This window comes from Sceloporus occidentalis, unplaced genomic scaffold (assembly GCF_023333645.1).
Source record: "Sceloporus occidentalis isolate IW3139 unplaced genomic scaffold, rSceOcc1.0.p SCAF_8, whole genome shotgun sequence".
NCBI classification, from domain to species: Eukaryota; Metazoa; Chordata; class Lepidosauria; order Squamata; family Phrynosomatidae; genus Sceloporus; species Sceloporus occidentalis.
The window spans coordinates 22921140-22944462 of NW_028316988.1; the positions used below are offsets into that span (position 1 = coordinate 22921140).

Below are 23323 nucleotides of genomic sequence, written 5' to 3' on the forward strand. Positions count from 1 at the left end.
AAAGGATTGGCTCCTGGCCCTTGCCCACTGACAGGGCCCTTGTCAGGTTATGCTTGGACCTCATTCCAAGTAGCCTTACTCTGCCCCACAACTTTCTCTCATCCAGCATACCATCCCTCCTGCTTCTCTTTGTGGTGAAAGAGCGGAGTTCAGGTCCTACCACCACTTCCATTGACTGGAAGTGCTATTGCTCCACTGACTGTTTGCCTGTCTTGAAATGAGACTGCTAAGTGGCCTACTTCACAGAACTATTGTGAGAATGATCACTGACAGGATCAGAAATGCAGTTGCAGATTAATTAAGGTTTTTATTTAAATAAATAACATGGGCAGAGGGGGATTCTGCTATATCCCAAATGACAGGAAACACCTACTGACCTTACTATATATGGAAATGTGGATCACACCAAATCCACCCAGGAAACTAGACAGCTAAAAACACAAATTTTGTTGTACCAGAATCACTTTGCCATGTCTCACTTTGCCCCATGTCTTTCCAGTGCCAGTCCTTGCATCCAGCAAAATCCTTCCTAGGTCACATCTGTTGAATTACCTGTGTGTTGAGGGAAGCACAAGAAGGAAGCAGTCCTTAGTGCCTCCCACATGAGAAAACTCCTTGTGTGGAAGGGAAAGGGCTAGGCTGGGCCAGCATCTTTTCCCTGTCATAAAGCCCCTTTCAGTACTCAAGGCGGCAGCGCTTTGCAACAGGGGAGCACGGGGTGGGAGTCAACCTTGGCTTTTCAGGGGTCTCCCACCCTCCCCACCAGACAACCAAGAAGAGGGGGAGTCCAGGAAGCCCCTTGCCTAATCTCGCTCAATCCGGGAGGGCAGCTGGGAGAGGGATTCTAGGAGGTGGCCATGGGGTACTTCTGCTTGCCGCTGGTCTCCCATTTGGTCAGCCACCCCTTTGAGCAAGAAACTGTGCATCCCTGCCTCCCTGGCGGCCCTGTAGTCATTCTTGTAGTCATCCCCCACATGAGCGGCCAGTTGGGGGGCCACTCCTGAGATGCGGAGGGCTTCCAGAAAGATCCGTTTGTCTGGCTTGGCAAATCCTGCTTCCTCCGAACTCAAGACAAATGCAAAGTGCTGCCTGAGGCCGCAGCGGGTCAAGACATCTGGCAGCCTCCGGTCAAAGTTGGAGACCACAGCCATGGGGATGCCCAGCTGTTGGCACTGGTGGAGGGTCTCCCGGGCTGCTGGGAGCAGCTCCCAGTTGTCCGGGCTGCTGTAATCCTGGTAGAATTTCTCTGCAAGAGGCCGGAGGAGGCCTTCGTCCTGGATGCCAGAGAGCCGGAAGGTCTCCAAGACGAGGTCCAGCCACCACTGCTTGGAGTCCAGGCCCTTCTCCAGGCCGTAGTTGGGGAAACGGTGGCTTTGGGCTTGGTGGGCCTTGTGGAAGGAAGCCTCAAGGGATTCGGCCGACACCTGGAGACCCTGGGCCCGGGCCCCTGCTGAATAGCTCTCCCCCACTGGGAGCCGGAGCCGGATCAGTGTGTCCTTCACATCCCAAGTCAACAGCCGGAGCCTCAGCATGACGGTGGAAGAAGCAACAGGTCTGGCTGTCCACGCTGGGCCTGGAAGGACAAACAAGAATAAGGGGAGGCCAAGCAATGCCACAGTCCCATCCCTGCCATCCCTGGGTGGGTGGTGGTTGTCAAAATCAGACATTGTCATTCATGGGCAAACTGTGCATTCTCATAGAATCATAACAGCTGAAAGAGACTCCAAGGGCTATCCTGTCCAACCCCTTCCATGCAGTAACTCACAATCAAAGCTCCACCGACAGATGGTCATCCAGCCTCTGCTTAAAACCCTCAGTTTAACTTGTATCTTTTGTAACCCAGCCTCTGCAATGTGTGTTACCCACTGCATACTAACAACTTCCTTGTCATGACGGCCTGTGAGGAGGAAATGGTGGCCCTCTTCTGCAGTAGGAGAGGAGGAGGAGGGCTGGGCTTTGCCCAGCTGGCCAGAAAGCACTTCTCTCCCTGGCACAGGTGCCCTTGAAACAACCTTCAAAAACCAATGAAATGTAAATAGGAATTTGCCTTTTCTGGCACAGTGGCTCCGGTTACCCAGACTACTTCAGTGGGATGAATTAATAACTGATTAATGACTAATCCAGGACAGTTTCTGTTGACAAATGCAACTGACAGCAGTTTTGTCCAGGCAGAGAGGTCCTGACAGACTTCAACTTTGTTTTGTTTTTTTAAACCTTGCCTTTCAGTACAACTCCTAATGTGTCCTACAGCAAACATTCATTTATGTCAGATTTTAAAAATAAAGTTTACAAACCTATAAGGCATCAATACATGCAGCGAAAAGACACAGATTAAATCGTGTCTATTAACGTGAGGAAGTTCATGTCCCCTAATCCTGAGTCAAGAGGGCTTTGTCCGAATGGATGGCTGCAAAGACATTTCATTGCAAGTGAGGGGCTCCTGGCACCTTTTCATGACCTGGCTGCCAGTTCCAAGGGGTGCATGTGGAAACGGACTTGCCCTCCGGCACCACTCTCCTCTTGGTCTCAGTTGAGGCAGTAAAGCAAGTGCCAAAGCCCCCAAGGTGATCGGTCACTTGGGAGGCAAGGAGACTTGGCGGTTTCAGCCACCTTGACTTAATTTTTTGGGGTAGTGCTTATTTGTTTTGACCTACAGTCTTGCATTCTACATTAAGAAATACATTAAGTAACCAACAACTCGTGAGAGTTCATGCACCTGCCAAGAAGACTGCCCACAGTGCCTCTGCATAGTGTTCTGGCCTGATGAGCTTCTAACACAGGCCAGGAATGTGAGGGGAACAGTTGTCCCTGTGCATCTGATTTGGTTGAGAAATTGGTGGTCAGCAGCTGAACCAAATCATTACATTCAAGGACTGCCTGCTGTACCCGAGTTCCTGCTTTGATTTTGGCTCCCACAATCCAGGCAAGGGAACGGCTGGCCAAGCGTATCTCCCCAGTTTAGATTCAGGAGGAAAACACAGAGGATGGCTGTCTAGCCCTTGACTGCTCCTCGAGGGTTACTCTGCCTGTTTTGGGGGCCCAGGGTTTCAGGGTTGCTCCTGGGTGATGGTCTGGGAGCCATTTGGCCCCTTCAGTGCCAGGGTGACGCTACTCCATCTCCTTTGGGCTTCTCTCCAGTTCTGGGTCTTGTCTGGATGCCTCTGTGTTTGTTATTGCCATCATCTCTGTTTATGCAAAGTTTATGCATATGTGGAGTTGAAGGCTTTCATGGCCAGCATTCATAGTTTTATGTGGCTTTTTTGGGCTATGTGACGATGTTCTAGAAGAGTTTATTCCTGGTGTTTCACCAGCATTTGTGGTGAAATGTCAGGAATAACTTCTTCTAGAACATGGCCGCATAGAATGAAAAACCCACAAAAAACTTTATGCATATGGTTTTAAAGAAAGCATCTTACCCTTTTAACTTGGGGTAAGGATTGCTTTAATACTGTGAATAGTTTTATTTTTATTTTAAATTTCACTTTGTTACAGTTTAAACTGTATGGTTCTTTTAAATCCTGATGTGCTTTGAGTCCCAGTTTTAGGGGTGTCTATGAGACATATCATCATCAATCATCATCATCGTTACAGCACTCCATTATCTTGCAGCATCAGCCCACTTTCTTGCTTTAGCCTCCTTTGGTAGCAGCAGTAGGTAGGCAGGGCAGCAGGGCCATATTAGAATCATAGACTCATAGATTTGGAAGAGACCCCAAGGACCACCCAGTCCAACCCCATTCTGCCATGCAAGAACTCTAAATCAAAGCATCCCTGACAGAGGCCCTTCCGATCTCTGTTTAAAGGCCTTTAAGGAAGGAGACTCCACCACAATCTCTGAGGAAGCAGTGTGTTCCACTGTTGAACAGCCCTTACTGTCAGGACGTTCCTCCTAATGTTGAGGTGGAATATCTTTTCCCGCAACTTGCATCCACTGCTCCAGGTCCTATTCTCTGCAGCATCAGAAAACAAGCTTGCTCCCTCCTCAGTATGACATCCCTTCAAGTATTTAAACAGGACTATCATATCACCTCTTAACCTTTTCTTCTCCAGGCTAAACATCCCCAGCTCCCTAAGTCTTTCCTCATAGGGCTTCATGGTTTCCAGGGCCTTCACCATTTTAGTCGCCCTCCTTTGGACACATGGCTCATTTCTCCACATCCTTTTTGAGTTGTGGTGCCCAGAACTGGACACAATATTATTCCAGGTGGGGCCTGACCGAAGCAGAATACAGTGCCACTGTTACTTCCCTTGATCTAGACACTATACTTCTATTGATGCAGCCTAGGATCGCATTGGCCTTGTTAGTTGCTGCATCGCACTGTTGGCTCACGCTGAACTTGTGATCTACTTGGACCCCTAGATCCCTTATTGAAAGCCTCTTTACCCTCCGCCACCCAGCAACAGGCCACGCTGCCAGGGGGGCTTTCCAACCAAAGGCACCTCCTTGCCCTCCAGCTCCAGGGCTGCCCCTTCCCCCGCTTGCCGGGTTATTGCAGGCGAAGGGGTGCTTCAGGGCTGGGCTGGAGGAAGAACCGGCCCAACCGGGGCTCCAACCGCTCCTGTCCTTCTCCTCCTCCTGCTGAGAGAGAGAGAGACAGAGAGGAGTCACAACGAAGGCGCTTCCACCTGCTGCTAGGCGGCCAGTTGGAGGGCCGAACCCCAACGCGCATGCGCGACGGCAAGCGCATGCTCAGTGTAGAGCGCTGAAGCCTTTTCCGCCCTCACTCGCGCCTCTCCCGGTCGAAGCCTCTTCTTTTAAAGCGCGCGGCCAGGAAGGAAGGCAGGAATCCGCCAAGCAGTGACGTCATGGGGGAACGCGGACCGTACCAAGTGACGCCCTAAATGGGGGTGGCAGCACTGCTCCTTAAACACCTGCATTTTGTCAGGCTGTGGCAGCCATCTGCTCCCCTTGAAAATGTTTTAAGGGATGGTGGGAACAGGAGGAGCTCAGTGGGAGGAGAAAGCATTAAATTAGCATCACATTCAGCAGTATATGGGAATTACAAAAAAGCCTTACTAAGGATTCTGTATGGTGTGAAATGGGAGGTGGTCAATGGAGGGGGGGTGGCACCAATGCTAGTGATGCCACTGCTGCCAGGTTTGGGTGGTTATTGAGGGGCCTTTGTACTCCTCGGAGCTCCACTTCTGGAGGAAGCCGGGAAGCAAACTTTTCCAGAGGGGGCTATGGGATCCTCCAGCCACCAAGTTCTTCGCCCTCCTGAACACCTCGCAGGGACGTCCTGGCCACCAGGATCCGCACCCAGCACCCTCTTGCCCACCAAGGAGGGACAGGCTGGCCTCCAGAGCCCCAACACACACTTCCAGGAGTGAAAGTATTTGCATACCAATTTGTGTCAGGCCACAGCTCTCCCTCCTTTCTTCCCAGTCGAAGTCAAAGGCATTTATGGTCAGCATCTGTTGTTTTTTGTGGGTTTTTTGGGCTGTGTGGCCGTGTTCTAGAAGACTGGCTGCTGGCGAAACGCCAGGGACAAAGTCTTCTAGCACATGGCCACATAGTCCGAAAAACCCACAAAAAACGAAGTCATCCTTTATTTGCCCTCCAACTCTTGATTTCATAGCAACACACAGAAGACCAGAGCCCAAATATTTTGTTTGGGGGGGGGGGTCCCATTCAGGAGGCATCCACATCATAGTACCTGCCACTCCTAGTTTCAGTGGGGCTCAGTCACAGTGCACCCAAAACCACTTGAGAGGAAGAAAGTGAGACAGGCAGACAGCCTTTAAAGGCGCGGGGGAGGGGGCACAAAAGCCAACCCCCCCCCCTCTGCTGGTCAGGGAGGGACAGTGTCTACTTCATAAGCTCCCCTACTTGCTGCGAGTAGAAGGTGGACCTAATCCCAAGTCAAATCAAAGGCCACTTAAAGAGAAGAAAGGAAACCACCCCCTGACCTTGCTCTATTGGCATTTGAAGACCCCTGGCATGGAGAGTATAAACTGGGATGCTCCTGCCTCCAACACACACACCAGTTTGCCCTGTCAAAGGCCCCAGGTGCCTGGCACCTGCAAGTCTCCCTTTGGCTTTAAAACAAATACCAAGCCCATTCCAAAAGATCCCACCTGTTAAAAAAATAAGATTCTTGTGTCATTCTCTCCCACATCCTTTTTTATTTTCCTGGCCAGCATTTTTAAACCTATAAAAATATTTCTGCATACTTCCCACTTAAAAATACAGCAAAGGGACAAGGGTTCTCCTGCCACCTTTCAGACTTATCTTCTGTTTGGAGAGGGAGGCCTTTGTAGTAAAGGTCTGAGCTGAGCAGGGCTACTGTCTGAGACGCTCTCAGCAAGAGAGCAAATACAGGCCCCAAATAAAACTCTCCCCCCTCATTGGGCCCATGAAAAGATGGGCCCAAGACTGGTCTGACACCTGGAGTTAAGGGGCCTAACCCTGTCTGCGTGCCCACTGGGGTGGGGGACTTGTGGTCCTGGAGCCACTCAGAGGCCACCTGATGCTGGTGTAGCTGAGCGGCCTGTGGGCAAAGAGTCCAGCAGCTCCTGGCTGGCCAAAATACTTAAAACCAGTGACGCAGCTGAGAAAGCGGAAGGAGGCAGCTCTGAACCTGGGCAGAAATGGGCCCTGCTGGGCCTTTAAAGGGTGGCTGGATGCATCTCTCTGTGTGTAGCTAAAGTTGGGGCCAAGTGGGAGGGGGACACCCTTCCTAGCCATTTTCTTGCGCTTATTCTTGCTGTTCCCGAGCGGATGCCAAGTGGCTCGCACCCAGCTGGTCTTCCTTCAGCCATCGCAGCAGCTGCGGCACATAGTACGTGATGAGGATGTCTGCCCCTGCAAGAGAGAGAACAACCTCTTATTTAAACAAACCAACCAAGAACCTGCACTTCCTCTTTGTTGCTCATCTCCTCCATTTTTTTGCACAAGTGCCAGAGAACTTTCTCTTGCTTCCCAATCCCTTCCAACCCTTCCCATTACCTTTGCTATTCTTTATCTCCCCCCCTGCCACTTCCTGCACTGTGGCTTCTGAGGCTTTAATGGACCAGAATGTCCTGAGCAGTTTGTGCAGAACTTTGAAAACAGCACCTCCAAGTGCCCAGAAGCACCCTTCTGGGCACTTGGACCCGGAACGAACAGAAACCTCTCCTGGGTCCATGTGGCATCGCAGCCCCAACACAACTGTGTTCCTCCTCTCTCACCTGCTCTCCTGAACCCAGCCAAGGTCTCCATCACCACAGCCTTCAGGTCAAAGGCCCCAGCCTGTGCCCCATGCCAGAGCATGGCAAACTCCCCAGAGACATGGTAGATGGCCAGCGGATGATTGGGATGCTGGGAAAACAGAGAGAGGAGAGAGATGTGAGTTCAGCCAGGATTCTTTTCCCCTCCCTGATTCTGCTGAGCTGCTGCATGGGCTCAGCATCATGTGCATTACTTCTGGGGGGGAGGGCTCCTTACTCTGTTCTTTACTTCCCGCACGAGATCCAGGTAGGGCATCCCGGGCTTCACCATCAGCAGGTCTGCTCCCTCCCTCACATCCCGGTCCTGCAAGGAGGTGAGAAACAGGCCACTGGAAAGGAAGAACAGCGTCCCCCCTGCCCCAGCCGTGTCTGGCCCAGGTGCTATCTGACTGAGAGCGCAAGCTCTCCAAGTGGCTAAGTGCACCAGGGCAGTAAACTCCTCTCAAGGCAGTTCAGAGAAATTTTAAATGCCATCTATTTGCATTAACTCTCCTCTCACACAACATAGAAAGAAAATCAGAAGCATCTTCTAACTGCAAGCCAGACTAGCCACCCCCTGAGAATGCCATGGGAAATATTCCTTCCTGGCTGTGGAGAAACCCAGTCTGAGGCGCTCACCATGCTTCTAGTTTCCCAGCCCACCCATCTGCAGGTGGACAGAGTTGACAAGTGAGGGGCGGTCCAAATGCTGGCTTGGGCAAGCCTTCATTAGGTCACTTTCCCCACTGATCAGCTCAAAAGAGTCCAGCTGATTTTAAGGTCTCAGAGAGCTGCAGATGCACATTCAGGCAGCGACACCAGGAGCTGACAGTGCCCATGCGTAGCCAGAACCAATGGACCACCTTATCTGGCACTAGACCCAGAGCAGTGCATCTCTTCCCATGGCAATCATAGGGATTGGTGTCAGGAGTCTTGGAGCAGAAGTCATGGAGGGTTGGGAGCTGCAAAGGCCTGTTCCAGCCAGAGCAGAGACTTCTTTCCAAGGACGGGCCTTGCTCTCTGAAGAACTGGCCCCGGCTCAGGAGTAATTAGAAAAAGGCCCAGTGGATACTGCCAGAGCCATAGCAGCGACCCCCAGGCAGCAAGTTCAGCCATAATCCCCTGTTCCAGAAACAATAAATCCCTTAAGAGGATCTCTTGGGGGGGGGGGATTTTCATAGCTTCTCCCCCCTCCTCAGGTAAGAGGATGAGGGGAACAGCATTAGGAGAGGAACAGGCCTCCCTTTCAGGTCAAGAAGGAAGCCCTCTTCCAATGGGGCCAACGGTACCAGGCCAGGGCAGGCCAATATCGTGCCACTCACCACTGCCCGTAGAGCAAGCCCCCGAGATCCCGGAGGGAGCTGGTAACACCGCCGGTCTCCAAAAGCAGGCTTGGACAAGGCTGCGTCCCTACAGACAACAGGACAGGTCTATGTCCCGCTGTGCTCCCTGCCCTCCACATGTCCCCATGGCATCTGATTGTCCTCAGGAGGAAGGAAAGAAGAGCCACTACACCCTTGCTATTACTCTTCAGACAGTGCTTTGTCCTAGGTCTGGGGGCTCCTGAAGATTAGGAACACACACACTGAATTGCTGCCCAGGCTGTCCTCCCAGAAGGGCTGACAAGAAGGAAAAAGGACCCTCATGAAAACCAGGGACTGGGAGATTCCCTTTGCCCCACTAAGCTATGTGGAGATAACACCCTTCCCCTGCCCATTGCACCGTGAACTCTTCAAAGACCACAAAGAGTCACCCTTACCGGAAAGGGCCGTAAAAGCAGGAAGCAAACTTGGCACTGTAGCTCATGACTGAAACCTGCAGAGGCAAAAGGAAGGTGAGGAGGAGTGCCAGGCTGCCCATGGGCCCTAAAGTGCTCGCTAGATCTGCCAGGCACGCTGCTCTAAAAGTCTGCAGAAAGCCTCCCCTCATAATGTCAGCAACCCTCCCTCCTGACTGGAAAGGATCCACCAGTGTCCCCCTCGCAAGAAGTGACAATGAGAGGAAGGAAGTCACTAGGGCAACCTCAGCCCAAAGGAAAAGGACACTCCACGGGCAACAAAGCACAAGCTTGGGAAGAGGAGGGCCCAGCAGCCTCAGCCCACCCTCCTTGACACAGGAACCATGGATGGATGGCTGCAGAAATGGACTACCCTTCATCCAGTGACTAAGGGAGCTCCCAGGTTGGGGACAGCATGTTGGTCCTGCTGTAAAGGGAGGGTGAAGGTCTGCCAGGGGTGGGGAGAGAAAGGCTCCCAGCACCTACCTTGTTGCCCAGATCATTAGAGAGCAAGGCCTCCTTAATTGCTCTGATGCGGCCATCCATCATGTCTGATGGAGCCACAATGTGGCACCCTGGAGGAGGAGACAGAAGGTGAGCATGGAATGTCCAGGCCCCATGGTGCCACAAGAAGGCTGTGTGAGGGTGTCATTCCTTATAACTCCCAGGTAGCCTCTCAGCCCCAACCACCTACTGGCACTGCAGCGATCCCAGGGTGGATCCCTCTGTCCTGGCACCTAAGGAGGGGCTCTCTACAAATGGGGAGCGAAGTCCACAGGCCTCCCATCCACCCAGAGACTAACTCCCTGCAACCATTAGCCAAAGGAAAAATGTCTCTGACCCTGGTCAATGGCTGCTGAGTCAGGTCTTACTGGAAAACTATTTGGCTTGTCAGTAGCCACTGTCACCTCTTGTGGTGGGAAGATAAAGCCCTTCTTCACTGAAGGTGCTGCCCACCTGTTTATTTTCATCACATGAAACAGAATTATTCTATTACTGCCATTACTGTTAATCAATTTCTGGACTGCTTCCTCTAATTCCATCTTGTGACAATAAGTGGTGGTAAGGAGCCCTCCTTCTGCAGATTCTCCCCAGCCTTCCAGGGGGACTGGGTGGGGGTGGCAGAGCCACAGTACATCTCTCACCTGCCTTGGCGTAGGCCAGCGCCACCTCAGCCAGCCTGTGGCAACTGGCCTCATTCTGGAGGGTGCCATCAGACCGCAGGATGCCTGGGAAGGCAAAAAATAAATAAATGAGAAGTCGTATTGTGAGGAAGTCCAATGGTCCCCTGCCTTTAGAGGGGGGAATTTCCAAACATTGTTTCCCTCTTTTCTCCCCACATGGACTCCACTTGCCCACCCTTCCAGAGTTTCAGTTGTGCCCTTATGGAACAAGCATTGTTTCTGTTGCCACTGAAAAGCCCAGGGCTGTTAAGGCACTCCTTTAGTAAAAAATAAATAAAGCTCCTAGTGGAGCAGCAGGAGCACCTGGGCCTCCAAGGAAGTAGCCAGGGTGAGGTGCCCAATCTGGACCATGACTTGCCATGGGACGCAAGGAGGTCAAGCTCTAGAGCCCTTGAAAGAACTGTGACCCACCTCCCACGCTACACTGAGTCTATCATTCCTGATTTATGCTCCTCAGCCCTCCTTACCACAGTGGCCGTGAGAGGTGTATGGGCACAGGCAGACGTCACATGCAATCAGCAGCTCAGGAAACAGGGAGCGGACAGTTTTTATGGCCTGGATCACAGGTGTGTCTTTGGCATCGGCGACAGAGCCACGCTCATCCTGCCAGAGGGACACAGAGAGAAAAATAAAGCAGACAACTTGTTGACCTCACAGTCCCCCATACAGCCAGGCAAAAGCCAAGCAAGAGCCCTTAGGGCCACAGAGCTGCAGCATTGGGGCAGGGAGCATCCCTTCCCACTATCCCCACCTTGACAGCCTTGCTGGGGACCCCAAACATCAAGATACACTTCAGCCCATCAGCCACCAGGGGACGCAGCAGCTCCTCCAGCCTGTTGATGCCATGCCTAGTTTTTTTTTTTTGGGGGGGGGGGGGAGAAAGACAGTCCATAAGCAAAGCAGAGAGGGGCTTTATCCCATAATCTCTTAGAGGGGGAAGGGACCACAAGAGGGGCCACCTACTCTGGCCCCATGGAATGCAGGGACCTACAACTCAAGCCCCCCCTACCCCTACCTCCCGAGAGAAGACCTGCCGTATCTGATAGTCAGAGGTACACTGCCTCCGGCTACAACAGCTAAGAGACAGGAGCATCAGTGCCACCTTCCAAGACTGGGCCAATGGTTCAACTGGTCAGATGTCTTGGTGGCCTTCAGGATGAACAGCTGACACCAGCCCACCAATGCTTCCTCCCCCCCCCTTGCTCCCTAGCAACTGGGATTCAGGGAGATGCTGCTGCTGAAGGCTTCCCTGAACAGAGCCATCAACGGACCATCCCCTCCCTCTCCTTAAAACAGTGGTGCCAAAAGAGATTTTGGACTTCAGCTCCCAGAAGCCTCAGCCATGTTGGCTAATAGTCTAGGATTCTGGGAGCTGAAGTCCAAAATCCTTTAAAGAGCACAGTTTGGGAACCAGTGCCTTAAAGGCTCCCCTAAGAACCAGCTGAGAAAGGGACCACTGGGGAAACAAGGCTGATGTGGATGGAGCAGAAAGAACTGGTCCCTTCGCACAGGAACGTAGCCAAGAGGGGGGGGTTCTTGGGGTCCAGCCCCCCCCTTCCATTAGAAAAATGAATGGTGCGTGCTGCTGCGCCGCCGCACCCAAGCCCCATTATAATGGTGGCACTTAGTCTGGACCCCCCCCTTCCTAAAATCCTGGCTACGTCCCTGCTTCGCACCTTTGTCCCACCCTGCCAGCCCTTCAGCCTGGAGAAAGACGGGAGTGACAGGCACACCTCTCACCCCCCCCCCCACATACAGATGCAAGGGGCAGAGGCCTTTATCGCTCACCTCCAAAATGCAACAAAGCATTTTTATCTCCTTGCTGGAGGGAGAAGGCGCAGGGCCCTGGGGAGAAGGATCCTCCTCATGAGGAAGCCCTTATCTCTAGGGCCCAGAGAGGCAGAGGTGGAGGATCCTCCCACGGCGTGGGGCAAAGCCACCTCTCCATACTTTCTCCCCACAACACTCCTTGAGAGGCCACCCATGTCTCTGCTACAACCCAGATGAGGGCCAGGCTGTGGGGCTTGGACTTTCTCACTGAGCCCCTCTTGCCCCATAGAATCCTAGAGTTGGAAGAGATGGCAAGGACCATCCAGTCCAACCCCCTCTTGCCTTGCAGGAACTCTCAGTCAAAGCATCCCTGACAGATGACCATCCAACCTCCGCTTAAAGACCTCCAAGGAAGGAGACTCCACCATTCTCTGAGGAAGGAGTGTGTTCCACTGTCAAGCAGCTGTCTCCTCTCTCTCTCTCAGCGCCACCAGAGGGCACCCTCTCCTCTCCTTGTGCTGCCCTCCTCAGGGACACAGGCTGTGCCCACAAGGAAACAGGACAGGGCAGGTGGGCAAAGGAGTGGGCATCGCAGAGGCCAGGACCACTTGGAACTGCCACGTCATTGGACTGTGCCCCGGAGCTCTGGAGCTGTTGAAAGAACCAAATAGGGCCCCCAACCCCCATCTCTGGGTGCCAGGAGAGGGCTCCCTCACTGGCCCCATGCTCCCTCCTGGCTTTGCAAGGAAGGAAAGAAGGGAAGAGAAAAAGAGAGAGAGAACAGAAGAAATGGAAGAAAGGAAGAACAGAAGGAAGGGAGGGAGGCAGGCAGGAAGGGGAGACAGAGAGAGAACAGAAGGAAGGAAGGAGAGAGAGGGAGGGAGAGAAGAGAAAGAGAGAACAGAACGAAGGGAGGAAGGGGAGAGGACGGAAAGGAGGGAGGGGGAGGGAGAGGAAGGAAGGAAGGAAGGAAGGAAGGAAGGAAGGAAGGGGGGGCAAATTCCAGAAGAGAGAGCTCCAGCTGGGCGCCCAGTTGCGGTCGGGGAGGCCGCTTCCTCAGTCCCCCGTCGTTCTGGGCTCACCTTGCTTGGCCGGGGAGGCTGGCGACGGGCTCCACGGCATCCGGGCTGTCCCTGGAAGAGAGAAGGGGGCCAGGAAGGGGGCCGTCAGGGAGACCGCAGGGAGGGCTCCTCCTCCTCCTCTCGGGGAGCCCCAGGAAGCCGAGGCCAAGCCAGCCCCAGTGAAGGCCTGCTGCCGAGGCGTACTCACGTGACGAAGACCGGGTAGACGAGGTGGGCGGCGTCGAAGGAGGCGGCGGAGGCCTGCCAGGCCCGGAGCACCGGGTGGAAGTAGCCGCTCTGCAGGACCGACTCCGCCATCCCTGCTGGGCCAGCAGCAATTAGGGCAGCGCTGCGGTTACTAATACATTCCAGCCCTTGCAGGCCCCCTCCCGCCCCGCCCTGGGCCGAAGCCCTTTAAAGGCAGAACTAAGGCTGCACCCACACTGGAGCAATAACCCGGTTTGGCCCCGCTTTAATTGCCCTGGCTCAAGGCTATGGAACCCTGGGAGTTGGAGTTTGTTCTGGGGACGCACCTCTTCTGCGACGCTCTCCCTCCTTTCGGCCACCAGCGAACTTTCACACAGAGAAAAGGGGGCGGGGCATATGCTTCCCAACAGCCCCGCGGGTCAGGCCCCTTCATCTGCATAGCCACGCCCCCTGCCCCCCGCCCACTCCAAGAGGGGGAGGAGCCACCGAGGCGCAGAGGTTTGAGCGTTGTGCTGCAGATCTGGAGCCCTGGGTCCCTGGAGGCCTTTAAGCAGAGGCTGGATGGCCATCTGTCAATGGGAAGCTTTGACGGAGAGTTCCTGCATGGCAGAAGGGGGCTGGACTGGATCAGGGCCCTTCTTGAGATCTCTCCCAACTCTAGGAGTCTAGGATTATAATAACAATAATAATAATAATCTTATGTGTATTATATATTATTAAAATTATATTTCATATGTAAATATATATAATTCACTATATATATTGGAACCATCGGTACAAAGAAGTCCATTTTAAAAAGTCATGTCAGGGGCCGCCATTTCGGAAGGAAGGAAGGAAGGGAGACCCGCTTTCGTCCGGAGGGAGAAGAGAAAGGGGGGGCCGGGAAACGGGCCGCACTGGCGACTAATAGCCACTTCCGGAGGGTGGGGCCGATGTCCTTGCAGCCGCGTGACGTCACGGGCGGAAGCGGAAGTGTCGGCGGGGCAGGAAGGCCTGCGTCGTCCTCGTCGTCTCCGTCGCCATGCGTCTCGGGACGGTGCTGCTGATCTCCCACGGCCGGACCCAGCGGCGCTTCGGCCTCGGCCCCCGCTCGCGCCTCGACCTCCTCCGCAACCTGGTCACTGGCCTCGTGCGCCACGAAAGGATCGAGGCCCCCCGCGCGCGCGCCGACGAGATGCGCGCCTACGCCGAGCACGTGAGCAAAGGGGGCGGGGCCAATGATATGGGGCGGGGGCTCACTCCGGCCAATGGGGGCCCTCTGGGCGGGGCTCTTCCCTTGGGCCCTCCTCTCACGTGAGCTGAGGGGCGGTGTCAAGGGGAATGGGCGGGGCTCCCCGTGTCAGCCAATGATACCCATTGGTGCTGAGCTGTCCTCTTGGGTCCTTTCCGAAGTACGTGATCCCTGGCCAATGGGTGTCTCTGTGGGCGGGGCTTTTCCTCTGGCCCCACCTCTCACATGAGCTGAGGAGCGGGGGAATGGGCGGGCCATTGGTGCTGAGGCTCTCCTGAGCAGGTGGGTGTCTGTGGGCGGGGCTCTTCCCTTGGCCCCTCCCCTTGCCCCGCCTCCCACTGACTCCTAGTGCTTCTCCTTCCTGACAGCTGATCGATGTGGCCAAGCGCGGGGATGCGGACCCGAAAGCCATGCGCATGGCCGACTTCTGGCTGACGGTGAGGAGGGTCTCCCTGGGCTCCTAACCCCCCCTGCCCCACTCTCCTGAGCTCCCCTTACCTGGCTTTCCTTCCTCTGCAGGAGAAGGACCTGATCCACAAGCTCTTCCAGGTGCTGGCGCCCCGCTTCCAGGCCCACCAGGGCAACTACACCCGCCTCCTCCGCCTCCCCAACCGGGAGAACCTGGACCGGGCACCGATGGCTGTGGTGGAGCTCAAGGGGAACCCCCTCCCGCCGCTCCCTGTGCCCCGCCGAGACGGACAGGGGACCCTGGCCAACCAGCTCCTCCAGGGCTTACGGCAGCAGCAGCAGAAGACCGCTGGAGGGGGAGCAGGGACTCCCCAGGGGACCCCTGTCTAGTGGGAACACGTGGGGCAGGAGGCTTTGGCTTCCCTGGAAGGAACTGGGCCTCAGTTGCCCACCCTCCTCTGACTGCTAATAAACATGGCTCTGGGACGGCAGTGGAGTTCTCCTCTTCCTCTCTGCTCTCTCCACTCCTTTGCCAGGCAGAGCGTCTGCCGGGCAGAGATTCCGGGGCCTCCGTCAAAGGCGGGCTTTTGCTTGCCATCCAAGCCTCTCTCTCCTCTCAACTCAGGCTCCCTTGGTAGAACCCAGGGGGCACCTGTGCGTAAGGCCCCGGCGGGTTATTCTCTGGCCATTCAGCCAAAACAAGGGCAGGTGAGCCACCCTCCATCAGCCTCCATCTGCCCTTCTCCTGGGCAGAGGAAGGAAAGAAGGGCAGAGGAGTGCTCCCGCTGTGGCCGGCCGGCAGGACTTGGCACTAGGGAGCGGTCAACATTAAAATGGCTAAACTTGTACGGACCGCAGAGGCTTTTAGCAGCTCGCTTTCCAACTAAAGATATAAAATATGATTAAACTATTTTGCAAATAAATATGATTAAAAACTGAAATTTCAGTGAGTCTCGATTAAATACGCTTATTAAGATTTTTAGGTATCATGAAATCACATTAACGTTAAACGTTTTAATCCCCTCCATCTGGGCTCAGTAGGCAAAGCGGGTCTCCATTGTGTGCCGGGCAAAGAGTCACCGGGCGAGAGCTGCTGGCACAAGGGCGCCCTTAGAAGTAATTGCTGAGGGGCGAGCCAAACACAGTCCCAGGAGCTCGGGTCTCTCTGGTCCCAGATCCCACCCCCAACAGCAGCCCACCTTTCCCCAGTAGCCAAAGGCTAGCAATGGCTTGGTTTCCTTCCCCCAAAACAGCTGTGGCCTTCCCTGGTCCCCTCCATCAATTGAAATGTTGCTGCATAATAAACTGCTTAGAGTATGGCTACGTCTCAGGCAGGTATCTTCACCAGAGACCTTCGCACCCACCCAAGTAAGCCCTTATCCTGTCTGTATCAATTGTTTTATTACCTACCCAGTGATGGTTACAACAAACAAGTTTACAAATAACACAAATTTAGCTCTAGGGGGAAATAAGCCCCTAAATTTACACATTTAAGAAACTAACTAATCTTAATCATACCACTTTGGCACTATGTAAAAATAAACCCTATCATTTAATTTGGTTTTATGTTCAGACTACAAATCAAGCTATGTTTAAAATTCTCACTGGGTCGCTGGTGGCCAAAACGTATTTAGGTATAACCCTGATAGACAAATCTATGATGGAAGTCACTGCTTGGTAGGACCAAGTTTTACATGGATGAACATATGCTGAGGAGGTAAACAGATGATTGGGACAGGCCCCCCATCACCTCCCAGTCCAGAAAATCTGGAAACTGGTGTGGACAGGATATAATAATAATAATATCCCATAGCATCCATGGATTTGGATGATCCAGGGGGTTCCTCTGTGACTTGGCCTCATGGAAACAAAAGCAGAGCTTGGGGCCTTCCATCCTGAGGCTCTTTTGGGAGCTGTAGTCCCAAAGGGCATGTGTTTCAGTTTGGTATCCAGGGCAGCAGGGACCCCTTCAGGATGCCCAGGACTAAAGCCTTTGGCTCCCCTGCCTCATTATTATTGTTGTTGTTGTTAATCTAGGCCCAAAAATGCCAGCCCTGATTCTCCCAAACCCAGGAGCCAGGAATATTATGAGCCCCTTGGAGCCTGAGAATGGCCAGCAACGCTCCCTTTCCACCACCAGAGGGTGCTGCAGGACAGATCATCATCATCATGAAGGGGCCAAAGTGTGCCACTTGAGCCACAGGAGGGCGCCCGAGAGGCCCAGGAAGGAGAGCGCAAAAGCAGTTGAGGTCGGAATTGAGAGAGAACTTTTGCGTGAAGCCTTGCCTGCTCCTCCTCACAGCAGCCACAGGAGGGCGCCAGAGAGACAGCCAGGTAGGGAAAAACCTTTGCTGCCGCTAGAGGGCGCCCCAGGACAATAGGGATTCATTCAGAATGGGGTTCTGGCGCCCTTAGCGAGACTTAGTTTTGGAGGACTAGAATTTCCATCACCCCCCAACCAACCAACCCACATGCCCTGGCCCTGGAGGATGCTGGGGATTTCCAGAAAGGAGCTTGAGGAGGAAGGGGGCCAAGGGCACAGACAGGCTGCATGGCCTGGGGATGATGGGAATGGGACTTCTTAGATTTGGAGGACTAGAATTCCCATCACCCTCCAACCAACCAACCCACATGGCCCTGGCCCTGGAGGATGCTGGGGATTTCCAGAATGGGTGCACCGTTTATTTTATTTTTTCCTTAGTTGCTGGTTGCAACGTATTTTGTAACCACCGAGTATGGAAATAATAAATAAAAAAGTTGCTGCCTCCAACTAAGTAAATAATAAATGAAATAAATGTTGCACCCACCAACTAAGGAAATAAAAATATAACTAAATAATAAAAGAAATATTTCACCCTCCAATTAAGTAAATAATGAAATAAATGTTGCATGCACCAACAAACTAAATAATAAATTAAAATTAATATTTCACCCACAAATTACTTTCGTAGCACACCCTAGAATTGGAAGGATCTCTGAAATGCCATTTAGTCCAAACCCTTTCTGACATCGCAAGTGCTCAGAATGCCAATAAAAACAAAACAATTAATTTTACATCAAGTGTGCTTTATTTCTTCCACAGGTGTTCTGTTAAGTAAAGCATGATAGATATGGATACATAGATATTCTGGCAGGCCACAGCTAAAGAGGATTCTTTAGTGAATCACATTTCTTGTGGTTGTTTAGCATACAAGTAAACTTAATTTTGATAGCAAGTACCCCAGGGATTGGAGGCAACCTGCTCTATTCCTCCCGGCCAAGCAGGGCTGCCCCTCCCAGGCAGAGACCCCCAAGTGTCACCTAGTCCAACCTCATTCTTCCATGCAGGAACTCACAATCAAAGCACCCCTTGTGACATGGCTGGAAAGCTACTGCCGCCACTTCCTCCTGCTGCCATGTTTCTGGCACACTTCCTCTGAGCAAAAGGCCCTCCTTCCAGGGACAAATACAGACAGGCTCCATAAGGCCAACTGCTGAAGGGAAAGAGGGGTGCAAATATACATAGGCTCCTTCGCATGGCTGCAGGTTGAAATTTCAATACATCAGATACACTTTAAGTTTTGCTTTTTAATGAATGCAATTTATTATAATTATCACCTGACAATTGAGAGGGAAAAAACAATAGAAAATATAGAAAAAAGTACAGTACAGAATAGACAGGATGTTGAGGAGGAGCCCTTTAGCCCCATCTTCCCACTCAGAGACATGTCCTCTTTTTTGGGATAGTTGGTTTTCCATTGACTCTCTACCTCACCCTATTGATTGATTGAATGAATGTTTTTAGATTTGTATATTGTATTTAGTCAGGGACGTAGCCAAGGGGGGGTTCTTGGGGTCCGGACCCTCCCCTTCCATTAGAAAAATGAATGGTGTATGCTGCTGTGCCGCCGCACCCAAGCCCCATCATAATGGTGGCACTTAGTCTGGACCCCCCCCCCCTTCCTAAAATTCTAGCTGCGTCCCTGATTTAGTGCTCTTGGTTTTATCTATTTTATGATGTGTTTTGTAATTGGTTTTAAACTCTGTGTAAACCGCTTTGATCTTTTGGAAAAGTGGTATATAAATAAAATTTATAATATTATTATTATTATTAGATCTTGGGAAAGCAACGTTCACAAAGGCAAAGCCTACTATTGGCTGGTAGCCATGATAGTAACAGGAGAGATGCACGTTCCAAGATCAGAGACAGGCAGCTCTGGAGGGCACCAGGGAGAGGATAATAGCCACCATCCCTCTTGCCTGATGGGCCTCTGGAGGTCCCACTGGAGGTACCCTTAGAAACAGGTGGCCCTCGACGGGAGATCCTGGGGGTCTGTTCCCGCTACAATGCGGCTGTTCTAATGCTGGCCAATGCGCTTCTCAGCCCACAGGGAGGTATCAACACCTTCCAGGACACTTGCCCAGGGTTAGCTGCCAATGCTTCTGGGGGATGGAAGACGCTGCAAAAGAGCGGAGCCATTCTGGACACTGGTGGAGAGGGGAGTTCAAAGTGGCTCCCAAGACTATGGGGATAGCAGTGTCCCATAAGCCTTTCCTTCCTCTGGGGACTCTACCTCCTCCTCCCCAAAAGCTCCTGCGCCAACAGCCAGCTGCCATTCCAAGTTAATCAAGGCCCCCGGGATGAGCAACCCATCAAAGTCTCCAAGGTTTTCTTTGCAAGGATGTGTCTGAAGAACCTGGGTTTAACTCCTTCTACGTGGCAAATGGACTTTGACTCACTCCAGGAATTCCTTGCCTCCACAGCAGGAGCACCTTCCACTTCTCTTGCCCTAAGGCACCTCCTGCGAGAGCAGCTCCATGCGGCGGATGCTCCTGTGGTGCTTAAAATGGTCGGTGAGGCTGTTGCTGCGGCTAAAGCTCTTCCCACACTCAGGGCACTGATAGGGTTTCTCTCCCGTGTGGGTCCTTTGGTGGGAGGCCAGGTTTATCCTCTGAGTGAAGCTCTTCCCGCACTCGACACACTTGTAGGGCTTCTCCCCTGTGTGGATGGTGTGGTGCAGCGTCAGGCTGACCTTCTGGCTGAACCTCTTCCCGCACTCAGGACAGGGGTATGGCCGCTCTCCTGTGTGGACAGTGCGGTGCCGGGTCAAGTTAATCTTCTGGCGAAAGGTCTTCCCGCACTCGACACACTTGTAGGGCTTCTCCCCCGTGTGCACCCGCTGGTGCTTATACAAAGTGGAGCTCTCACTGAAGCGCCTCCCGCATTCGGAGCACTGGAAAGGCTTCTCCCCCGTGTGGATCCTCTCGTGCCGCACACGGCTGTTGCTGCAGCGGAAGCCCTTCCCACAGACTGAGCAGAGCCACCACTCCTCGGCTGTGTGGATCCGCTGGTGCCGCGTCAGGTGGTACCTCTGGCTGAAGCTCTTCCCGCAGACCGGGCACAGCCACCACTTCTCCCCCGTGTGGACTCTCTGGTGCCGTGTCAGGCTGTAACGCCGGTTGAAGTGCTTTCCGCACTCTGAACAGCTCAGCACAGCCTCCTCCTTGGGGACCCTCACGGGCCTTCGGCCATCCACTGGGGCCACAGGGTTCCTGGCACAGGCAGCGGCAGAAGGGGACACCTGCCTTCTGCTCCTTTCCTGGTGCTCCTCCTGAGTGGAAATCTCCGGATGGTGAGCGCCTCCAGAACAAGTGGACTCCTCCTGCATGCCAGCCTCACTCCTTGGTGGTTCATATTCTGCCTTGTTGCCCATGGCATTGCCTGCAGGAGATAAAGTGAGCGCCTTGGAACAAGGAAGAACGGCTGCTGGCTGAACGACAAGGCAGCCTCTCTGGGGCTTACAAAAAAGGATGCTCCTCTTCACGGGCATCCGCTCTTGTGGAGCATTCCAGGGTTAGAAAGTGGACACCCCTCAACCCCTGCAGAAAACCATCCCCTTGGCCACTTCAGTGGGGTGTCTTTATCTTCCCAGCCCTTCATGCTCCCTTTCTGGCACATGCAAAGACGGGAAGAGAGAGCAGCTCGCAGCCACTGAAAAATATACGGGAGCAAGAGCCCTGTGGCTGCTGAGAGCAGGCTGCCCTCCTGGGAGAGAAACTGGCCCAGTCTCTCTTGGGAGACCCTCCGGTTCCAAAAGTAAACAGCCTTTTGGCCTGAGCTGCTAATCCCTTGGGCCTGCTTTTAAACAACTATTTGCTTCTTCAGCCCTGTGTGCTGCTGCTGCTGCCATTTGGGGGCTGTGGGACATAGCCTCCCAAAAGGAGCCGGAGGAGGAGGAAGCGGCAGCCAGGTTCTTACCCAGCGAGGCCAGGTTCCTGTAGTTCTCGACCATGACCTCCCACTGCAGGGTCCTCTGGTCTGGGTCCAGCAGTGACCACTCCTCCTCCGTGAAGCGCACTTCCACCTCCTCAAAGGCCACCGGACACTGGAGCAACAACAAGAAGAGTTGGAGGCAAAGTGCAACCTCCGTCTGGAGGACGCTGGGCCCCCTTGAGCTGCGGAGAAGCAACTCTGCGCAAAGCAAAGGGGGAGACCGGGCAACCCTTTCAGGCCAAGGAGGCGTGTGGGTCGGAGGCATCCATGCCCCATCTCCCCTGGCCTCCTCACCCTCCTCCCCTCACCTGGCCTGGCGAGTTCGCAGCCTCCGTTCCCTCTCTGGCACAAATCCGTGAAGGGCTGGAGTGATTCACTAGGAAAAGGAGCAGAAGAGGTTTTGGTTCCTGGTGACTTGGATGAGCTTCCTTGGTCCAGCTAACCGAGGCTGTACCTCCTTTTCAGCCCCAGAAACGTTTGGGATGGGCTCCTGAAAACGCCACTTTCTAACATGGGTCCAACCAAGAAAGCGCAAGCATCTAAGGTTCCTATGTAGGTAACCTGCATCTCGAGAATTGCCCCCAGTCTTGTCTTTCCTTCCTGAAGTGCTGGACACAGAGGGGCCTTGCTCCGCAGCCATTAAAGCTCAGTGGGCCCCAGACCCGGATGCAAAGACAGTACCTCCAGACCATTCTGATAGGGTTGCCTCTTCCAGGGCTCTTAAAAAGTATCTTGGAGCCACTCCGCTGGCGCTCCTCACCTGGGACGGCGCAGCAGCCTCCCCCAGTTTCCTGCCACAGCCCCATGTCTGGCGGAGGCCCCTCTGGCGCCCCTTTCCCAGGCACCTGAAAGGCAAGAGAGGTTGAGGGAAGGGCCCTGGGGGTCAGGGTGGCTCCCCTGCCCTTCCTCCTCTTCCTCCAGACCCACCAGGAGAGCCTCGGGGGCCCCATCACCATCCTTGCCGTTGCTGTCCTGGGCATGGCTGAGCAGGAAGCCCTCTGCCAGGGCCACGGCCTGGGCGCTGCTCTCGGCCCCGCACTCCCGCACCCAGGCCTCCATCTCTCGGGACGGAAGGAGGGCCAGCAGCTGCTCCAGCACCACCAGGTCCAGCATCTGGGCCTTGCTCCGACGCTCTGGTTGCAGCCACCGCCGGTAGAGAATGTGGAGCCGGCTGCAGGCCTCCCTGGGCCCCGAAGACCCCCGCAGGCACAGGGACCGCAGGTGGCCCAGGCCCAGGCTCTCCTCTTCCTCCTCCTGGGGCCCCAGCGCCTCCGCCACCGCCAGCTCCCAGACCGGACAGCCCCTGGGGGACCCATGGCGGGGGGAGGAAGGAGACAGGACCCAGGCCATCTGCCTCAGACGCAAGGACGACCAAAGGGAGGGAGGGGGCGATGGGGCCCCAGGAGGAGGAGGGGAGGCAGGCAGGGGCCCTGGGGCCCCTTGGGAAGAGGAGGGGGGAAAGTTAGGGAGGGACAGCAGAGGGAGGGAGGGAGGGGGCAGAGGAGCTGGAAGAGAAGCAGGCAGGGGCCCTGGGGTACCAAGGGGAGGGCAAGGGAGGGGCAGCAAGAGGAGGGAGGGAGGGGGAAATGGGGCCCCAGGAGGAGGGGAGGCAGGCAGGGGCCCTGGGGTCCCCTGGAACGAGGGAGGGAGGGGGCGGGCGATGGGGCCCCTGGAGGAGGAGAAACTGGAAGAGAAGCAGGCAGGGGTCTTGGGGTCCCCCTGGGAGGGGAGGGCGAAGGAGGGGCAGCAAAGGGAGGAAGGGGCCAATGGGGTCCCAGGAGGAGAGGAGGCAGGCAGGGGCCCGGGGCCCCCTGGGAGGAGGAGGGGAGAGCTAGGGGAGGGCAGCAGAGGGAAGGAGGGAGGGAGGGAGGGAGGGGGCGGGCGATGGGGCCCCTGGAGGAGGAGGTACTGGAAGAGAAGCAAGCAGGGCCCCTGGGGTCCCCCTGAGAGGGGAGGGTGAGGGAGGGGCCTCGGGGGCCCAGCGGGGTCAGAGCAGAACCGCTTCCGGGGCGCCCGCCCCCGCCCCCGCCCCCGCGGCCTTGGCCCCGAGAGAGCGACCCCCCCTCCTCCGAAAAAGTGAAAGAGGGAGTTGGAGCGATGTCCGCGTCGCTCTCTGGCCTCGGCGCCTCTTCCTTTCAGCCGCTCTCCAAGGGCCCCCGAGAGAGAGAGAGAGACAGCGAGACAGACAGAGGAAGGGAAGCCCCGCCCACTCCGGCGCCAGCGGGAGCGAGCGCGCAGGCCCAG

General features: G+C 54.5%; 4 protein-coding genes across 11 annotated transcripts; 1 reads left to right on the forward strand and 3 right to left on the reverse strand.

Moving 5' to 3' along the window:
- Nucleotides 1–37: 37 nt before the first annotated feature.
- LOC149308211 (haloacid dehalogenase-like hydrolase domain-containing protein 3) lies at nt 38–5761 on the reverse strand. Of its 3 annotated transcripts, none has more exons than XM_089535339.1 (2): nt 4484–5761; nt 38–1573 (listed from the first exon to the last, which is right to left on the reverse strand). In XM_089535339.1, the coding sequence occupies exon 2, from the start codon at nt 1530–1532 to the stop codon at nt 804–806; it is 729 nt and encodes a 242-aa protein (XP_089391465.1). In that variant the 5' UTR covers nt 1533–1573; nt 4484–5761; the 3' UTR covers nt 38–803. The 3 variants fall into 3 exon arrangements, with proteins under 3 accessions (XP_089391465.1, XP_089391464.1, XP_089391463.1); XM_089535338.1 differs by having other exon boundaries at nt 2295–5761; XM_089535337.1 differs by lacking the exon at nt 4484–5761 and adding an exon at nt 1766–2267.
- A 334-nt stretch (nt 5762–6095) lies between these two features.
- LOC149308212 (delta-aminolevulinic acid dehydratase-like) lies at nt 6096–13720 on the reverse strand. Of its 5 annotated transcripts, none has more exons than XM_089535335.1 (12): nt 13514–13590; nt 13189–13300; nt 13002–13052; nt 10901–10997; nt 10617–10752; nt 10111–10194; nt 9452–9540; nt 8948–9003; nt 8511–8598; nt 7427–7513; nt 7171–7300; nt 6098–6805 (listed from the first exon to the last, which is right to left on the reverse strand). In XM_089535335.1, the coding sequence occupies exons 2-12, from the start codon at nt 13296–13298 to the stop codon at nt 6699–6701; spliced, it is 1035 nt and encodes a 344-aa protein (XP_089391461.1). In that variant the 5' UTR covers nt 13299–13300; nt 13514–13590; the 3' UTR covers nt 6098–6698. The 5 variants fall into 5 exon arrangements, with proteins under 5 accessions (XP_089391459.1, XP_089391458.1, XP_089391460.1 ...); XM_089535336.1 differs by having other exon boundaries at nt 13189–13303; nt 13514–13558; XM_089535333.1 differs by lacking the exon at nt 10901–10997 and having other exon boundaries at nt 6096–6805; nt 13514–13720.
- A 421-nt stretch (nt 13721–14141) lies between these two features.
- Nucleotides 14142–15317, forward strand: LOC149308213 (large ribosomal subunit protein bL17m-like). 2 transcript variants are annotated; one of them, XM_089535340.1, is made up of 3 exons: nt 14144–14382; nt 14787–14855; nt 14938–15317. In XM_089535340.1, the coding sequence occupies exons 1-3, from the start codon at nt 14209–14211 to the stop codon at nt 15214–15216; spliced, it is 522 nt and encodes a 173-aa protein (XP_089391466.1). In that variant the 5' UTR covers nt 14144–14208; the 3' UTR covers nt 15217–15317. The 2 variants fall into 2 exon arrangements, with proteins under 2 accessions (XP_089391467.1, XP_089391466.1); XM_089535341.1 differs by lacking the exon at nt 14787–14855 and having other exon boundaries at nt 14142–14382.
- Nucleotides 15318–17875: 2558 nt separating this feature from the next.
- LOC149308214 (zinc finger protein 213-like) lies at nt 17876–23233 on the reverse strand. The gene is made up of 5 exons (XM_089535331.1): nt 22007–23233; nt 21840–21924; nt 21388–21455; nt 21065–21191; nt 17876–20527 (listed from the first exon to the last, which is right to left on the reverse strand). Exons 1-5 carry the CDS (start codon nt 22427–22429, stop codon nt 19596–19598), a joined length of 1635 nt encoding a protein of 544 aa, XP_089391457.1. The 5' UTR covers nt 22430–23233; the 3' UTR covers nt 17876–19595.
- Nucleotides 23234–23323: the final 90 nt, after the last annotated feature.

Coding starts and splice junctions, on each gene's coding strand:
- LOC149308214 (XM_089535331.1), bottom strand. CDS start 22,429: ATGGCCTGGGTCCTGTCTCCTTCCTCCCCCCGCCATGGGTCCCCCAGG. Junction 21,192..21,387: donor CTGCGAACTCGCCAGGCCAG/GTGAGGGGAGGA, acceptor TTGTTGCTCCAG/TGTCCGGTGGCCTTTGAGGA. Junction 20,528..21,064: donor CAGGAACCTGGCCTCGCTGG/GTAAGAACCTGG, acceptor TATCTCCTGCAG/GCAATGCCATGGGCAACAAG.
- LOC149308213 (XM_089535340.1), top strand. CDS start 14,209: ATGCGTCTCGGGACGGTGCTGCTGATCTCCCACGGCCGGACCCAGCGG. Junction 14,383..14,786: donor TGCGCGCCTACGCCGAGCAC/GTGAGCAAAGGG, acceptor CCTTCCTGACAG/CTGATCGATGTGGCCAAGCG. Junction 14,856..14,937: donor TGGCCGACTTCTGGCTGACG/GTGAGGAGGGTC, acceptor CTTCCTCTGCAG/GAGAAGGACCTGATCCACAA.
- LOC149308212 (XM_089535332.1), bottom strand. CDS start 13,626: ATGCAGATGAAGGGGCCTGACCCGCGGGGCTGTTGGGAAGCATATGCC. Junction 9,004..9,451: donor CTAATGATCTGGGCAACAAG/GTAGGTGCTGGG, acceptor TTGCCTCTGCAG/GTTTCAGTCATGAGCTACAG. Junction 7,514..8,510: donor GGCTTGCTCTACGGGCAGTG/GTGAGTGGCACG, acceptor ACCTCCTTGCAG/GACCGGGATGTGAGGGAGGG.
- LOC149308211 (XM_089535337.1), bottom strand. CDS start 1,871: ATGCAGTGGGTAACACACATTGCAGAGGCTGGGTTACAAAAGATACAA. Junction 1,574..1,765: donor CTGTCGGTGGAGCTTTGATT/GTGAGTTACTGC, acceptor TTGTCCTTCCAG/GCCCAGCGTGGACAGCCAGA.